Source organism: Microplitis demolitor, chromosome 5, assembly GCF_026212275.2.
Source record: "Microplitis demolitor isolate Queensland-Clemson2020A chromosome 5, iyMicDemo2.1a, whole genome shotgun sequence".
In the NCBI taxonomy this organism is placed as follows: Eukaryota; Metazoa; Arthropoda; class Insecta; order Hymenoptera; family Braconidae; genus Microplitis; species Microplitis demolitor.
This window is the reverse complement of record NC_068549.1, coordinates 1,591,319-1,606,991: the sequence shown is the minus strand read 5'-3', so window position 1 is coordinate 1,606,991 and position 15,673 is coordinate 1,591,319. Positions and strand designations below refer to the sequence as shown.

The 15,673-nt window shown below is 30.8% G+C and overlaps 7 protein-coding genes across 9 annotated transcripts; 3 read left to right on the top strand and 4 right to left on the bottom strand.

Moving 5' to 3' along the window:
• The first annotated feature begins 135 nt into the window (after positions 1-135).
• LOC103569302 (pseudouridine-5'-phosphatase) lies at positions 136-2,602 on the top strand. 2 transcript variants are annotated; one of them, XM_008546533.3, is made up of 4 exons: positions 136-346; positions 899-1,117; positions 1,808-2,046; positions 2,169-2,602. In XM_008546533.3, the coding sequence occupies exons 1-4, from the start codon at positions 286-288 to the stop codon at positions 2,349-2,351; spliced, it is 702 nt and encodes a 233-aa protein (XP_008544755.1). In that variant the 5' UTR covers positions 136-285; the 3' UTR covers positions 2,352-2,602. The 2 variants fall into 2 exon arrangements, with proteins under 2 accessions (XP_008544755.1, XP_008544754.1); XM_008546532.3 differs by lacking the exon at positions 899-1,117 and adding an exon at positions 626-844 and having other exon boundaries at positions 137-346.
• On the bottom strand, positions 2,600-3,900 carry LOC103569303 (NADH dehydrogenase [ubiquinone] 1 alpha subcomplex subunit 2). The gene is made up of 3 exons (XM_008546534.2): positions 3,785-3,900; positions 3,509-3,615; positions 2,600-2,794 (listed from the first exon to the last, which is right to left on the bottom strand). Exons 1-3 carry the CDS (start codon positions 3,865-3,867, stop codon positions 2,703-2,705), a joined length of 282 nt encoding a protein of 93 aa, XP_008544756.1. The 5' UTR covers positions 3,868-3,900; the 3' UTR covers positions 2,600-2,702.
• Positions 3,901-3,984: 84 nt separating this feature from the next.
• Positions 3,985-5,377, top strand: LOC103569382 (uncharacterized). Its single transcript, XM_008546666.2, has 4 exons — positions 3,985-4,279; positions 4,342-4,580; positions 4,660-4,887; positions 5,249-5,377. The coding sequence occupies exons 1-4, from the start codon at positions 4,153-4,155 to the stop codon at positions 5,375-5,377; spliced, it is 723 nt and encodes a 240-aa protein (XP_008544888.1). The 5' UTR covers positions 3,985-4,152.
• Positions 5,378-5,433: 56 nt separating this feature from the next.
• LOC103569297 (DCN1-like protein 1) lies at positions 5,434-9,137 on the bottom strand. The gene is made up of 5 exons (XM_008546526.2): positions 8,769-9,137; positions 8,220-8,433; positions 7,924-8,092; positions 7,637-7,850; positions 5,434-7,144 (listed from the first exon to the last, which is right to left on the bottom strand). Exons 1-5 carry the CDS (start codon positions 8,769-8,771, stop codon positions 6,980-6,982), a joined length of 765 nt encoding a protein of 254 aa, XP_008544748.1. The 5' UTR covers positions 8,772-9,137; the 3' UTR covers positions 5,434-6,979.
• Positions 9,138-9,811: 674 nt separating this feature from the next.
• LOC103569381 (uncharacterized) lies at positions 9,812-10,606 on the top strand. Its single transcript, XM_014441681.2, has one exon. It carries the CDS (start codon positions 10,109-10,111, stop codon positions 10,532-10,534), a length of 426 nt encoding a protein of 141 aa, XP_014297167.1. The 5' UTR covers positions 9,812-10,108; the 3' UTR covers positions 10,535-10,606.
• Positions 10,553-12,156, bottom strand: LOC103569299 (arginase, hepatic). Its single transcript, XM_008546529.2, has 5 exons — positions 11,771-12,156; positions 11,631-11,703; positions 11,198-11,570; positions 10,884-11,122; positions 10,553-10,788 (listed from the first exon to the last, which is right to left on the bottom strand). Exons 1-5 carry the CDS (start codon positions 11,891-11,893, stop codon positions 10,553-10,555), a joined length of 1,044 nt encoding a protein of 347 aa, XP_008544751.1. The 5' UTR covers positions 11,894-12,156.
• A 141-nt stretch (positions 12,157-12,297) lies between these two features.
• On the bottom strand, positions 12,298-15,567 carry LOC103569295 (fumarate hydratase, mitochondrial). Of its 2 annotated transcripts, none has more exons than XM_008546524.2 (5): positions 14,231-14,391; positions 14,017-14,151; positions 13,175-13,921; positions 12,718-13,107; positions 12,298-12,616 (listed from the first exon to the last, which is right to left on the bottom strand). In XM_008546524.2, the coding sequence occupies exons 1-5, from the start codon at positions 14,231-14,233 to the stop codon at positions 12,488-12,490; spliced, it is 1,404 nt and encodes a 467-aa protein (XP_008544746.1). In that variant the 5' UTR covers positions 14,234-14,391; the 3' UTR covers positions 12,298-12,487. The 2 variants fall into 2 exon arrangements, with proteins under 2 accessions (XP_008544746.1, XP_008544745.1); XM_008546523.2 differs by lacking the exon at positions 14,231-14,391 and adding an exon at positions 15,337-15,567 and having other exon boundaries at positions 12,300-12,616.
• Between the last annotated feature and the right edge of the window lie 106 nt (positions 15,568-15,673).

The window sequence follows — 15,673 nt, the reverse complement described above, 5'->3', positions numbered from 1 at the left end:
GTGCGCAACGCGCAAGTACTCGGGCGCAAGAAGTGAGAAAATATAAATAAAAAAGAGACAGATCGAGTGGGTGGTGGGGGTGGGGTCCAAGTGAGGGAGGTTGGTCTAGGTGGCTAGGTGGTCTCATTGTCAGCTGACGACACATCAGTGTTCTCTCTCATTTCAGTACCCGGGTGTTATGCGTCCATGACTGCCAATTAGTTTTATTATTTAACTTAAAATTAAATTAAAAAATTAATTATTTTAAAATAAGTATTTGAATTATTTATAATTAATATTTTTAAAATGGCTAACGAGTATAAAAAAGTAACTCATGTTTTATTTGACATGGACGGTCTTCTTATTGGTAAGTAAATTTTTAAATTAATATTTTATTTATAAAATATTTGAAAATTCAAATTTTATTTAAATGTCATTTTATTTTTATAGAATAAATTTTAATTTTTGTAATCAATAATTTTTTTTTATTTCATTAGTAGATTACACGTTGAATTGGTAATGACTTTGAACTTGACATGTTTGTGACGTTCATAAAATAGTATACACTAATTACTGTTAATAAAAATGTTGTTCTTATTATTCGAATTAATTGGTATTATTTTTTAATTAAAAAAAAAAAAAATAGATACTGAGTATCGTTACACAGAGGCATTTAATAACGTATTAAATAAGTACGGAAAAACATTCACGTGGGAGATCAAGGCCATGACGATGGGGTTCCACATGTACGAGAGTGCGAAGAAAATAGTGGAGATGCTCGAAGTGCCGCTGTCACCCGAAGAATTTTTGGAGCAGCTGAAGCCGCAATATGAAAAATTATTTCCAAACAGCAAACTGATGCCAGGTTTGAAATTTAGTGAACGAATTTAATGAGTTTGGTTTATTTTTAACTGTGCAGATTCTGAAAGCGTGTACAAGACAATATACAATAAAATAGTATCGGAATTTGGGCATAGTTACTGCGGTGATGTGACATATCAAGTCCTTGGACGTCCTGAGGTTGTAGGAATTGAAATTATTATTGATTATTACAAACTACCCTTGAGTATAGAAGAGGTTCAGTCTAAGTACCACCAATTACAGAAGGAATTATTCGTCCAAGTTAGAATGATGCCAGGTGTTTGATGGTTTTATTTTTACCTATCGATTTTAATTGCTACTAATGTTTTTTTTTTCAATTTTTTTTATTTATTTATTTCTATGTACGTTAACTAACATCAATGAGGCTGATTCATTTGTTATTACATAATCTACAGCTTTAATGCTGATTCATCCCCAAATTGTATTTTAATGCCGGCGTGTAGTTAGAGAATTATTATTTATTATCATGCTTTATTTTTAAATTAATATGGATTTATTATGACCCTGAAGTTAGCAGCCGATAAACAATTTTTGTTTTCATCTCAATAAATCAATAAAAAAAAAGAAAAAAAAATGCGCATGTAGAAAATTTTAAAAACTACAAGTGCAATTTTTTAAATATTTTTTTTTTTTAATTAAAAATTTATTGGACGCCGACTAACTTCAGTATCATATTTTATTTTATTTAAAATACTACACCGTGTGTAATTAATTTGTTTATTTATTTTTTTGTTTACATATAGCTAAGAAATATATGGAACAATTAATATAATGTCATGTACCACTTTTTGAATCTGCTACATCGTCTTCACGTCATATTTATTATTATTTGTACAGTCATTCACGATCAACGTGTGTATTGCACGCTAAATTATTTGTTTAATTATCGTTTATAATTACTTGTATATTTTTAATTATTAATTACTGTTACTTTCATTTAATAAAGGAGCTGAACGACTGTTACGACATTTGCATAAACACAACATTCCGATCGCACTTGCTACGAGTTCTAGCGAGAGCAGCTACGAACTAAAGACGAAAAATCTTAAGCCGATTTTCGAACTTTTCCATCACCGTGTCCTGGGCGGCTCGGATCCTGATGTAAAAAAAGGAAAACCAGCCCCGGATATATTCCTTGTTGCCGCTAGCAGATTCTCTGACTCCGATCCCGTTCAACCCTCTCAGGTATTGATTTTTTTAAACTAAAAATTCAAGGCCAGCATGAAACGTACATGACTACTGACTGGTTGAGCTTTTCATGTATGGATTTAATGCACCACTGACATAATATTATTTATTTTCACTAGTGTCTAGTCTTTGAAGATGCGCCGAATGGCGTACAAGCGGCCGTGAGCGCTGGTATGCAAGTTGTGATGGTACCAGACGAAAATCTACCGAAGGAACTGAGCGAAAAAGCTACGATGGTGCTACACAGTCTAGAAGAATTTAAACCGGAATTGTTTGGACTGCCTCCGTTCTCTGAGGATTAGAATATTTACGAGACATCCAACAATTCAAGCGGTTAAACAATGTATTGATTTTTAGAAACTAGACGTCAATAAATATGCGCACCATTTATTTTAATGTTGATCAATTAGTGCGTGATAATGTAATAATTAACGATTCAGAAAATTGAGGAAATTATTTAAATAAAATAAACAAAATATTATTTTGATAAATAGTATTATCTGTTAAAGTATCTAAATATGTATTATAGAAAATAAAATAAATCAATGCATACCATTAACTATTTTATTTTAATTGCTAATTTATTATTTTAATTATCGTAACAACTAAAAATACCTATTTTTAATGTACACGAATCAACATTTTTTTTACTTTCAGGGTTTTGAGGCGGCGAGTTGTTTTACTTTTTGGAGAATTTGATCTGGTTTTAAATTATCTAGAGATACGGAAGCCTCTTTGCCGAATTCTATAAAATAAGAAATTAAAAAATTAGTAATTGGGTTTATTAAGTAGTATATTGTGTGACAAGAGATGAAAGAACGATTTCAGACCAGGGTGAAGTTGGTTGATATTTTTCATGATTGTCTGCTTGGAACTTAAAGTTTCAGTGTCAGCAGCCAGTAAGAAAAAAGTTAATTTAAGACCAATGGTGTCATCGAAATTAAATTAAATTTCGAAAGCCTTCAGTCGGCAGGCAGATATATTATTTGTTTTCCAAATTATCTTTTTTTCTGGCTGCAGAGGCATAGAAACTTCAAGTTTCAATGCTGGTACTATGACAATATTACTCTGTAGCAAGGAATCACAAACAAGTAGATCACTAGACAAGTAGAATTGATAAAATTTGAAATCGCCTACTTTGCCACACAATTTTCATAATTTCCTGGATTAAATTTCGAGTTTAAATGTCCGGGTGTCGCAATTAGAAAATTTAAAAGCACTAGCGTATGTGTAAATTTAATTAACTATAATTTGATTAGTTCTGATTCTGACAGGATTTAAATGAACTGAAATTAATTTAGCAGGCAGGTTGGAGGCTGGTCTGGATAAAAAACTGAAGATTAAAACCCAGTAAATTGCATTGCTTTGGAATTGATTTGTTTTCGCTGCTGAACCAGGCATTGAAACTCATAATTTAAATTAAGTAAATATGAAAATTTTATTAAATATAATTACTTACCATATCGCGCATAAAGTCGCGGTTCTATTGACGAGCATTCTCTGATAAGAACTGGAAATTTCGGATTACTCAGTTTCAAAGGAACATACTCTTTTTCTATAAATTCTCTGTAATTATTCAATATAATAATTATTAAATAGCTGTAAAATAAAAATAAAAAAAAACATAACCTATGAGATTGATTACAATTTTATTTTATTAAATTTAAATAATTAAAGAATTCAAATTAATAGAAATTAATAAATAAATAACTTGTTAATTTAAAAAATAATTCACCTGACACCTTGACTAGATTTCGAGGTCTGGCATAACAAAATTCTCAATTCTTTTAAATGAGGACCAAATTTGACTGCTGCCATTTTGCTGTCGCTCTTCTGTCTCTTTTTACTTTCAGGTCAAAATAAATTTATTTATTATTTTTATTTATCACAAATGTCACATAAAATTTTAAATTATCATTATTATTAATTACAAAAATTCAAATTAAAAGTAAAAAATGAATAAAATAATTGTAATTCTTATAAATAATTTCACCGCTTGACATCCGGTGACAATACTGAGGATTCAAAATTAAATTTGTGATGATCAGTTGAATTTAAATGATGTGGCTCAAAAAATGAATAAATTTTGAATTTAAAATAATTATGACACTCCCGCCTCTTTTCAATTCAAAATTTCCATCTTTCATAAAAAATTATCCAGCAAAAGACGTCCAAGTTTATTGGTACTGTCCTAAATTTTCCCAGAGCCGCTACCCACCTGGACAATCAAGTATTTGAAATTTATTTATAATTAATTGGTAATTTAAATTATTTGCTGATTTATTTTATCAGCCAGCGAAGCCTGCACTCTGATATGTCTTCTGGTCGCTCAGAGAATTTGTCACTCGAGATTGCAGCTCTGGAGTATAGAAAAGTCTCCTCGGCTGATGATTTTCGTAGCAGAATCAATAATCGAAGGCAACAAAACTCATGCCAGGATAATAGAACAGGCTCTGGTTGCTCATCGATACCTGAGTGCTGATGAAGCTCTAAAATTTGGTGGGAATCGTCTGGCAACTCTTGAAGAATGGGTAAAAGAAATATAATACTAAAAGTTGTGTTATCAGATAACTAAAGGTTGATTTATAAAACTGGGCATTGATTTTGTAGAAGTTTAGGATTTTTAAAGAAGACATTGACATGCTGCATTTGAATATTAGAAAATTTCTTGAGGACTGGTACAGAAAACCCAAGGCTGATAATTTGATAATGTTACTTATCACGGGTGGACGCACTGTGCTTTTTTTGTTCCAAGAGATTACTGATAAAATAATTCTGTTTGATTCACATGGACACATTTGTTCTGGAAATATTCATCGGGGTTTAGTCATTGCACAGGTAATTTTTTTTTAATTTTAATGAAATATAGGAAAAATGGGCCCAGAGAAAAAAATTTAAATAAAATAAATATTTAGTGGCGATAGGATTCAGGTAAAACTAAAAAAATTAAAAACGCGGGAAAATGAGAATTTTTTAAAAATTCAAAAGTTATGAAATTAAATTTTGAAAGATTTGAATAAATAATTGGGTCTGTCAAGTATCTACTCCTTGAAAATTATTTAAAATACAAAAATTTAGGCCAATTCATCCGTATGTAGTAAAAAAAAAAATTCAGGCCCATTTTCTAAATTTAATTTGTCATACATAAATATCTATACTATTATAATTAAAAAAAGTAAAAATGTGTTTATTTTAAAAGGCAAAAATGGCAAATCTCCAGAATCTTTGCACCTGGTTTATCAATGACGTTTTGAACAACTGCTTCAACTTAAAACCCAGTCAGTATGAACTTACATTTCTTTACTATAATTGTCACCACCACCTGTAGTATCAACTTCAAAAAATAAAGAATCTATTAAAAATAAAAAAAATAAAAGTATGAAGTTTTAGTTTTAGTTTGTTTATTTTTTTAAATTTTTGAAACAGCAAAGTTTTAAAACTACTTCATACTGTACTTCAATATCGTTATACTTATTTACATTATATACAAAGTCACTCTCTTAAAGTACTTAAACGTAAAACTTTATTTAAATAATATTTATCTGGTAAATATTTATTCAACCTTTTACTTATTAACAAAATACAAGTCTAAGATGTCCAAAAAATATCATGTTGTAGCCTGCCAACAATTCGTTAAGTTAAATTCAATTTTTTATAATTTTTTTTTAAGATTACAAAGAAATCTAATAGCTCAAAATTTAATTTAACATTTACAAGCAAGTTTTAATAACTTTTTTATTTTTTCTAGTAACTATTTATCAAATTTAAGGCCATTCTCTAAAAGTGCCCCCACTTTTCACAAATTTTCATCAATTTTCAATTTTCAATAAAAATTAAAGCATTAATTAAAAAAAGGACAACGTGATTGCAATTTAATTTTTTTAAATTTATCTCAGCAAAATTGTCTTTTTTCAATTAACGCTTCCATTTTTCAAATTAATTAATAAAATTCTGGTACGCTTGACAGTTTAAAGTAATTGGGTATTTTTAAATAAAGAGGCCACTGAGAATGCCCTTAAGCTCAGAAATATCAACTCCAATACCCACACATTCGTCCATACTTATTATTATATTTATTAAAGAATATATAAGATAAAATAATTATTTTATCAATTTCTCTTGAGTTATCTTTGTCCTTAAAGTAATATAATACACGTTACAACTAGCGTAAACTAATTAGTATTAATTACGTTCAAATTTTATTTTTCAAACTTATTAAGTCTTTTTATTAAAAAAAAAGAAGAAAATATTTAAGAATTTAAAAAAAAATAAAAATAAAAAAATTCGAGCATATAAACCGATAAAATTATATATTAAATAATATTCTGTTTATGTATTTTTACAAGTGTGTTTTTTAAAAAATTATTTAAATATATAAGTAAATACATTTATAACAGAATAATTACTAATATGTCTATATACACACGCAAGAAAATGGTAGCTTAATTTTTTTTATCGGTCAGTTTTAAATGAGAGAAGACAAAGTGAAAAAAAAATGATACTTATTAATTTATATTTTTTTGTAATGCAACTAAAAATGCTTATAAATATTTTAAATTGTTGAGCGACACTGATATTTAATTGGCAACTAAATACAAATATATCATTCTTATTTGCTGCCCGACTCCGTGGATCGTAAGTGCAGTGAAATTATTTTTAATTTCAATAAATGGAATTATTTTTAAAAAATAGTGTTAAAAGGGGGGGGGGCGATAGCTAGCGTGCCAATTTTGTTATCACGTGGTTTTTAAAAATAGATCAACTGTTGATAAGATATAAACCGTAAATTCCTTTTTGTTATTTAATTTATAACTAGTTTTAAGTTCCCTTCAACAATAACATGGAATAAATAATTATTTAAATAATTAAATGATACGATAACATTTTTTTTTTTTTGTAAAAATGTATTAGAGCTAGAGGTGGAGGTTTATTAGTGAGATTGACGAACCCGAGGCTGTGCCCATTCTACAAAATCATCAATGAGCACCGGCCAGGCTCCTTCTTCGTCGTAATTACTCATGTCGGCGTTTATCATTGAAGCGAAGTCTAGTAAAAGATTCCACGTGTCTTTTGGAATCGATCTCTTGTGATGTTCCTGTAATAATTATTTATTTAATTCAATTATACGTCAATTAAAATTATTTATTTTATTTCCTATAATGAGCGCAAAAAATTAATTAAAATTTTTAGGTCAATTATTTAATAAATTTCGTTTAAAATTAAAGGACTCCAAGGTATCGTTCATAAATTACGTCACGCAAAATTTTACCTTTTTAGACCCCCCTTCCCATATGATAGAAATATTTATATATTTACAAATATGAAACGAATGATTTTCTATCGTAACAAAAAAATAAAATTTTTTAAATTTTTTGGTGAGTTGTGAACGTCACGTTTTCTTAAACCCCCTGAGCCCTCGTCTCCATAAGTGCAAACGTATTTAAAATTTTTTAAATTTTTTCTGCAATTATGTCATAAAATTATTTATCAACTTTTATTTTTTTAATATTTTATTAATTTAAAAAATTGTTTAATCGAGTGTAACAATTAATTTACGCTCAGCGCAGTAATTAAAATTTAAAAATACCTGCAAAAATTGGCACCAGAGATCTAAAAATTTAAATTTATCTTTCAAGACAATATTCCAGTACGCGATGGCCATGTCGAGATCGAGCCCTTTCTGCCCTGCATTTTTCGCATAATTAAAAGTGAAGTGATAAAAGTCTTTGAATTTCAGTGAATCTTTTAATTCATTCTCTAGACTATGCAACCGGGCTTTTAGTTTGTCTATACTGTCCACGCTGTAAAATAATCAAATATTAAATACTTCTAAATAAATACATCTAAAAAAATATATTCATTTAAAATAAATACCTCAACTCAACCATTCCATTCATAAATTCATCTTTCGAAAATTCACATTGAGCCTCCGCTCGAAACTTCCATGCTATTATCAGCACCAATTTGCTTTCTGGACTCAACCCCAAGTCATCCAAGAACTTCATGATGCCATCTTCTGTTATTTTATTCGTTTCATTGGGATCTAGACCAACAGAACCAAGTAAATAAATTTGTTTATAATTCTGAATGTTGCAAAAGCCAGAAATTTTTATATTTTCTGCTGTCCGCTGCTCTCATCCTCATATTCATTTATAAAAAACTACAATTACCTTGATACCGAGTGTACAAAATTTCCAATTTTTTTTTATCAACCGAATTCTTGGGTTCCTTGTAATAAGCATCTGGGTTTTGAAAATAATTATCACTCGCCAAGTCTAATTTCCAGTCGTTTTGAGCGAGACAATAAATAGCAGTCTGCTCACCAGTTTGAGTAAAAGTTATGAACTTTTTAACTTTGTCCTTCTGTGAGAATTTCAACTTATGCTGAAACAAAGACACGTGTTTTTTTATCAGTCATTAAATTATTCATTACAGTACCGATTCCACTACAAAAATTAATCACCAAAAAATCAATACCATCAGTAATTAATAAAAAATTTAATTTTCCAATTATCAAGGCTTTGATTACTTGATAACAGTCATAGAAAATTATCTTAAATGATAGGAAACAATTACGAAATAACAAAAAAAAATTAGAGATTGAGGTTAGAATTTATAATTAAAAGATTTGTGGAGAATGGCAAAGTAAAATAGTAAAATAAAATGATTTGCTGACAGATGATTGTTGTATGAACTGGTAAATAAAAAAATAAACTTACCATTTTGAATAAATAGCGGTTGGATGAAAACAAAAATATTATTCTATTGACACACTGGACACTTGACGTAAGAGAACATGAGAGAGCTTGTGTGTATTTTAGCTGATCAGATCATCAGCACATCGCCATCGTCATCATAATTGTCATTATTATCATTACGCCCTTTTACACTTAAATGTGGATGTGTGGATTTAATTTATGTGAGTAACTGTGTGACGAAATAAGACGAAGAATAATAATTATAAGTTGAGAAACACAACTGGTAACGGGTAACAGTGTTGCTCTAAAGTGAGAAGGACAATTAAAACCTGGTGCTGATGGTGATTGTGATGACCACGGCCACGGCGAGCACGATATGGACACAATATATCCCCAGTTGTCCAATCGGAAGTGGATTTCAATCTAAAGTAAGGACCAACATGTCAGCGCTCTGTGGAAAATGTCACAATTAAAATAATGTTCTAAAATATGATACTCAAATTAGGTGTCTAATAATTTTTTTATTTTTTTATAAATGATAAATTATAAAAATAAAATAATTTGAAAAAATGCACATGTGGATTTCTTAATTTTCTACATGTGCATATTTTTAGTTTTTTTAATTTTTGTAATTTGGTGAAAATAAAATCCGAAAATTAATAATTGTCTACTAACTTCAGGATCATAAATTAGCTATCTAATATTTTTTTGATCTTTTTTTTTTTAACGATAAATTACAAAAAAAAAATATTTGAAAAAATTGCACCTGTAGCTTTTTTTGTTTTCTACAAGTGCATATTTTCAGTTTTTTAAATTTTTATCGTTGATTTGTTGAAAAAATAATTCAAAAATCGTTAGATGTCTAATGAGTGTAAATGTAGCAGACAATTGTCAACTTTTTAAATTTTTAAATAAATAAAAAAACGTGAGTAGAATAAAAACTAAAAAATATATATTTAGATTAATTATTTGAATAAATTATTTTATTTTAAATTGTAAAATCCAAATTGTCAATGTGCTAAAAATTTTCCCGCTTTTTTCTGCGCACGCGCAGATTTTAAATAATCAGCAGGGACGATTTCCGAAGTTTACTCTCTATCTAAATCTAAGAAGAGTTTAATTGATTATTATTTATTATCGACATGTGCCTGTAGACATGTGGAGATTCTAGAAAAAACTAAAACGTGTTGTGTAATATATTTTTAAATGTTTTATTTAATCAAGATCTGGTTGGTCCTCGGTCCCAGTTAACCTCTACTAGTTTTTTTTTATCTGAATGATCTCCAAAAATTTGCTGGTGCAGATAATGGCTAACCTATAAAATATTAAGTCATCAGTTAGTGATTTTCAAATAAATAAAAATGAAAATTCCATCACTGGGAACTCTATCAGCAGCAGCGATTGGTGGTGCGGCTTTTCTAGGACTGAGTGGTTGGGGTTTTCGTTTTTTGATTAAAAAAACAGTCCGAGTGTCGCCGCATTATAATCAAGCTATGGATTATCTCAATGCACATGAAGAGTCCAAGAAACTGCTGGGCGAACCAATAAAACAGCAAGGATCGATGCATATTGGAGACAAAAAGTACTTCGGAGTGTACAAGCAGTCAAAGTATTACACGGTGCCGGTCAAGGGCTCCATTGCGGAAGGTAATCTCACCTACTGGATCACCATAAACGAGGATAAAAAAAAGGACAACAATAGTGCAGTTGAAATAAATAAAATTTTATTAGAAGTTCTTACGAAACCGAAGAAAATTGTATGGATTAAGAATGACAATAAAGTATGATCTAAATATAGAATATAATTAGTTGAATGTTTGAAGCGGCATGTCTGTTATTCCTGCAGGTACTTTTATTCCGCGGCGATTGTATCCGAGAGCGGCTTGCAGAATGTAGATCGCGGCTTCAGTTGTCAGTTCCACGGATCTGGTGTCGCCTATTTGGGGATTCACTTCAACTAGATCGATGGCATTCAATCTTCTGGTCCTATGAACCTGTTCCATTAAGTGAATTCCTTCTCTCAATGTCAGTCCTCCTCGTGCTAATTCACATTAATTTTAATTTTAATTTAAAATTTTTTCAGCCCAAGCTGGTATTATGGACAATTGGAATTATTATTTAATTTAAATAAAATACCCAGAGTTCCGGTGCTAGGAGCTTCCAGAGGATCCAGCGCATCGATATCAAAACTAACATGAATTGATTTTTCACTGTGGGGATCTATTCGCTCTAACGCCATGTGAACAACCTGGTGGATGCCGTGTCTCTCAACATCTTCCATTCCAAATGCAGTGATACCAAATTTTTCAATTACTAATCTCTCATATTTATCAACAGATCGCAATCCAATGTACGCTACATTCCTGATGGACAGCCTGTATAAATTTAATTACTCATTATTATTATTACTATTACTATTATCAAGCTTGTTGGGGTTAAAAAAAACAAACATCGGTTTCTGCCAGTCCATGCCAGGCAAATGGGGCCAGTAGTCGGACAACTCGGATGTCAAAAGTGCTACGGGCATTCCATGAACATTACCACTGTCGCTGGTCTTGTTGGTATTCAAGTCAGCATGGGCGTCCACCCAAAGCACGGCGATGTTGCTACCCTTGGTGCTCACGTGTCCGTCGATGGTTCCCACACCCACGCTGTGATCTCCTCCGATTGTCACGACAGTCCTTCCTTCTTTCATCACAGCCGCCACTGTCTCGGATACTTTGTACGTACAACCCGCCACTTCACTCAGATGAGTCATATTATCAATACCTTGTACTGATTTTGCTTCATATTTTATATTCCCAAAGTCTTTGACGTCTAGGCCTAATGGTAAATTATTTTAATTATTACTAAAGATTTGTTTAATTAATTTATTTTAATTACCGAGATTTATTAGCTCTGGTATAAGTCCAGCTTTTCTGATTGCGTCTGGTCCCTGTGCGACGCCTTCCTTTTTCTAATTAATTATTCAATTAATTAAATAGTTAATTGCAATGACAGTAAATAATTAAGCGCTTACTTACCTGGCCCTTTTCAAAAGGCACCCCAATGATTCCAACCTTCGCATAATTTCTTACAGTCACATGCTTACAAACACGTGGGTAATGTCGGAGTAAATTCAAACAGTAGTTAGTTCCAGCAAACATTTCTTGACACTAACTCTCGTTAAAAGCAAGAAAAATGTAGCGTAGATTATTCTGACACATGGTAGATAATTCTCAAATGCGATGATCTTGTGACCTTACGTATACCGGTGGTAGAAAAAATTATAATAGATTTCTTAAAATGTTATCTTGTGAAAAAATAATTTTCTCGATAAAATTTATCTTTTTTTCAGAGCGTTGACTATAAAACGGGCGATAAAAATTTAAGACAATTTTGTTGATTATTTAAAAAAACAAAAAAAGTCCTACCAGTCAAAGCGCGAAACTTTTCAGTTCGCGAGTTACAAAAACTATATTTTTTTTTTTTAAGTAAGATTTCATTTTTTTTCTACGATCTAAAATAAGTACATAAAAATTTTTATTGTGGATTTTTAGAAGTAATGACATTTAATATTTTAAATTACTTTATTTTTTTTTCTATAATTATTTAAAACAATCATTTAATTTTAATTCATACAACCCAATTAATTAATTAATAATAATAACAATAATTAAGTATGATTTTGTGAAAATGCAATTTGATGACAATAAATCATACACATACATTCTTTACATATATTATGGACCGTATGAAAATTACTTAGGTCCCAACATTTGCTCTGGTCTCACCCATTGATTAAATTGTTCTTCAGTGAGACCATTTTTCAACGCCGACTCTTTTAAAGTTAATTTTTGTTTGTGTGCTTGTTTGGCAATCGCGGCAGCCTGTAAACAAATTAAATACATCAGCCACTGCTATTAATTATCATAGTAAATATATATATTTACTATGATATATATATATAAAAAAAAAAATGAGTACTGACTTTATCGTATCCAATATGTGGGTTCAAGGCAGTGACTAGCATCAGACTTTCGTTCATGATTTTGTTGATGTTGTCGATGTTTGGCTCAATACCGACGACGCAGTTTTTGGTGAACGCAGCTGCAGAGTCTCCGAGAAGCCTCGCAGATCTCAGGGTATTGGCGACCATCACAGGTTTGAAGACATTGAGTTCAAAGTGGCCGTTGCTGCCGCCGACTGTTGTGGCCACGTGGTTGCCCATCACTTGGGCGCAGACCATCGTTATGGCTTCGCACTGGGTTGGGTTCACTTTTCCCGGCATGATGGAGCTCCCGGGCTCGTTTTCCGGAAGCGACAACTCGCCGAGTCCACAGCGGGGTCCGCTTCCCAAAAATCTTATGTCATTGGCGATCTGTTGATCAAAATTAATGATAGTGTTCATGATTAATGTGGAAAGTAGGGTAAGAAATATTATTTACCTTCATGAGGGAGACTGCGACGGTGTTCAGAGCACCGTGAACTTCAACGATAGCATCGTGAGCGGCCAGTGCTTCAAATTTATTAGGAGCAGTGACGAAAGGGTAGCCAGTGAGTGCTGCTATTTTAGCTGCGGTCTTCTCGGCAAATCCTTTCCTGGTATTCAACCCGGTACCTACGGCAGTTCCTCCCAGCGCTAGCTGATACAGTCGCGGCAAAGTGTCTTTTACTCTCGCGATTCCGTACTCAACTTGAGTAGCGTAGCCAGAGAACTCCTGACCCAAAGTAAGCGGGACTGCGTCCTGCGTGTGAGTTCTTCCAATCTTGATGATGTCTTTCCAGGCTTCAGATTTAGCTTTGAGTGCCGCGTGCAGCTGCGCCAATCCGGGTAATAGAATTTTATTTATCTCCAGAGCAACTGCAATGTGCATCGCTGTTGGGAAAGTGTCATTGGAACTCTGCGACATGTTGACATGATCATTAGGATGAACAGGTTTCTTGGAGCCCAGTTCTCCGCCGAGAATTTCAATCGCCCGGTTCGATATTACTTCATTCGTGTTCATGTTGGTCTGAGTTCCCGAACCTGTTTGCCAGATCACTAGTGGAAAGTGGTCTTCGTAAAGTTTACCGCTTATTACGTCATCAGCGGCTTTGCTAATGGCCTCAGCTACCTTTGGGTCCAGACCGAATTCTTTGTTTACTTCTGCTGCTGCTTTTTTTAAAATTCCCATTGCGACTATTACTCTATACTGATAATAATAAAAAAAAATAAAGTTGGGCTAACGGGAGTAATCACTACAGCATTTAAATTTAATAAAATAATAATAATAATTAATTTACTTACTGGCATACGTTCAGAACTATCCCCAATAGGAAAATTCATAACAGATCTTAACGTTTGTGCTCCATAATATTTATCAGCTGGCACTTTTAGTTCTCCAAACGTGTCACGTTCAATGCGATAAGATTTATCTGAACTCTGTAAAGTAATTAATTCATTAATTATTATTTATAAAAATGAAATAATTATTTATGGTATTGTGTGGAATCAAACAAACCATTTTTTGTGAAATAAAAATAAGGAAAACAAAATATCAAGAGAAGTGATACGAGAGCAAGTATGAGTTTTGAGTATCTGAGGGGAATTGCGATCAACAAATTTGACATTACTTGACCCTGAGTGTTATAAGTAGGGATAATATGATTGTAAGTTTACTATCTCTTTAAGATAGTGTGAGAATCCAGTTGTACATATTTATTTAGTTTTGTTTTTATTTCTAAATATACGAGCATGGCAACATAAAGAGATTGCGATAATTGGAAAATTTTATGACTAAAAATAATAATAAAAATAATGATACTGAAATTATTCGACGTCTAATTTTTGGATTTTTTTTTTCATAACGAAAATTGTAAAAAAAAATATTTGAAAAAAATGCACATATAGTTTTTTGAATTTTCTACATGTGCATATTTTGAATTTTAATTTTTTCGCAATTAATTTGCTGAAAAAAAATATCAGAAAATAATGATCCTGCAGTTAGCAGACAATTAACAATTTTCGGATTTTTTTTTCAATGAATTAATTACGAAAATAAAAAAACTAAAAATTTGCACATGTAGAAAATTAAAAAAACTATAGGTGCAATTTTTTCAAATATTTTTTTTTCAATTTATCGTTTTACAAAAAAAATCCGAAAATTATTAGGCGTCGGCTGGCTTCAATATTATAAAAAAAAGTTAATAATAAGAATAATTATTGTTGTGTTTGATAAAGATTTATGGACTGATATATATTTCCGGGGATAATTTAATTTCGGCAATTGAACTTATAGTAATCTTGTTACGTAAATTGATGGTAATAAAAGTACTTTCTTTGACAATAACTATAAGTTATAGAATAAAAAACAATTTAATTAATTGTAATAAATAATAAGACATAAATTTGTGATACTAAAAATAACAAACATTAAAAAAGTTTACTTCTGTTAAATAAAAATAAAAATACTTACAGTAAAAACTTTAAAAAATAATTTTTTACATGTTCCAGAAATATTTTACATACAATTTGTTTATAAAAATTACAAAATTTTCTAATGTCTGATACTTTCAGTATAATATTAATTTGTAAATAGTTATTAATTTATTTAAATTATTTACTTACATTACGAATGATAACACCATTGAATACTGATGATTGCGACCCGTGGGAAAATCCAGATTTGAATTTCAATTGATTACGAATTGAGGATAAACCTCGATACCTAAATACATTCAGTGACATATTTTTATTTATATATATTATTTACTTAAAAAGGATATATTTTTTATCTTTTAAGATGAAGGTTAGGTTGGGACGGGCCTACTTATATATTTTTATATCTAGATGTTGGATAATCGTGTTTGTGCGCACGTTAAAAAATCATCACCTAGAATTTCAAATTTCCCGCGATTTCCATCCGCGCCATCAATTAAATTAAAAAAAATCTAGCTTGTCAACT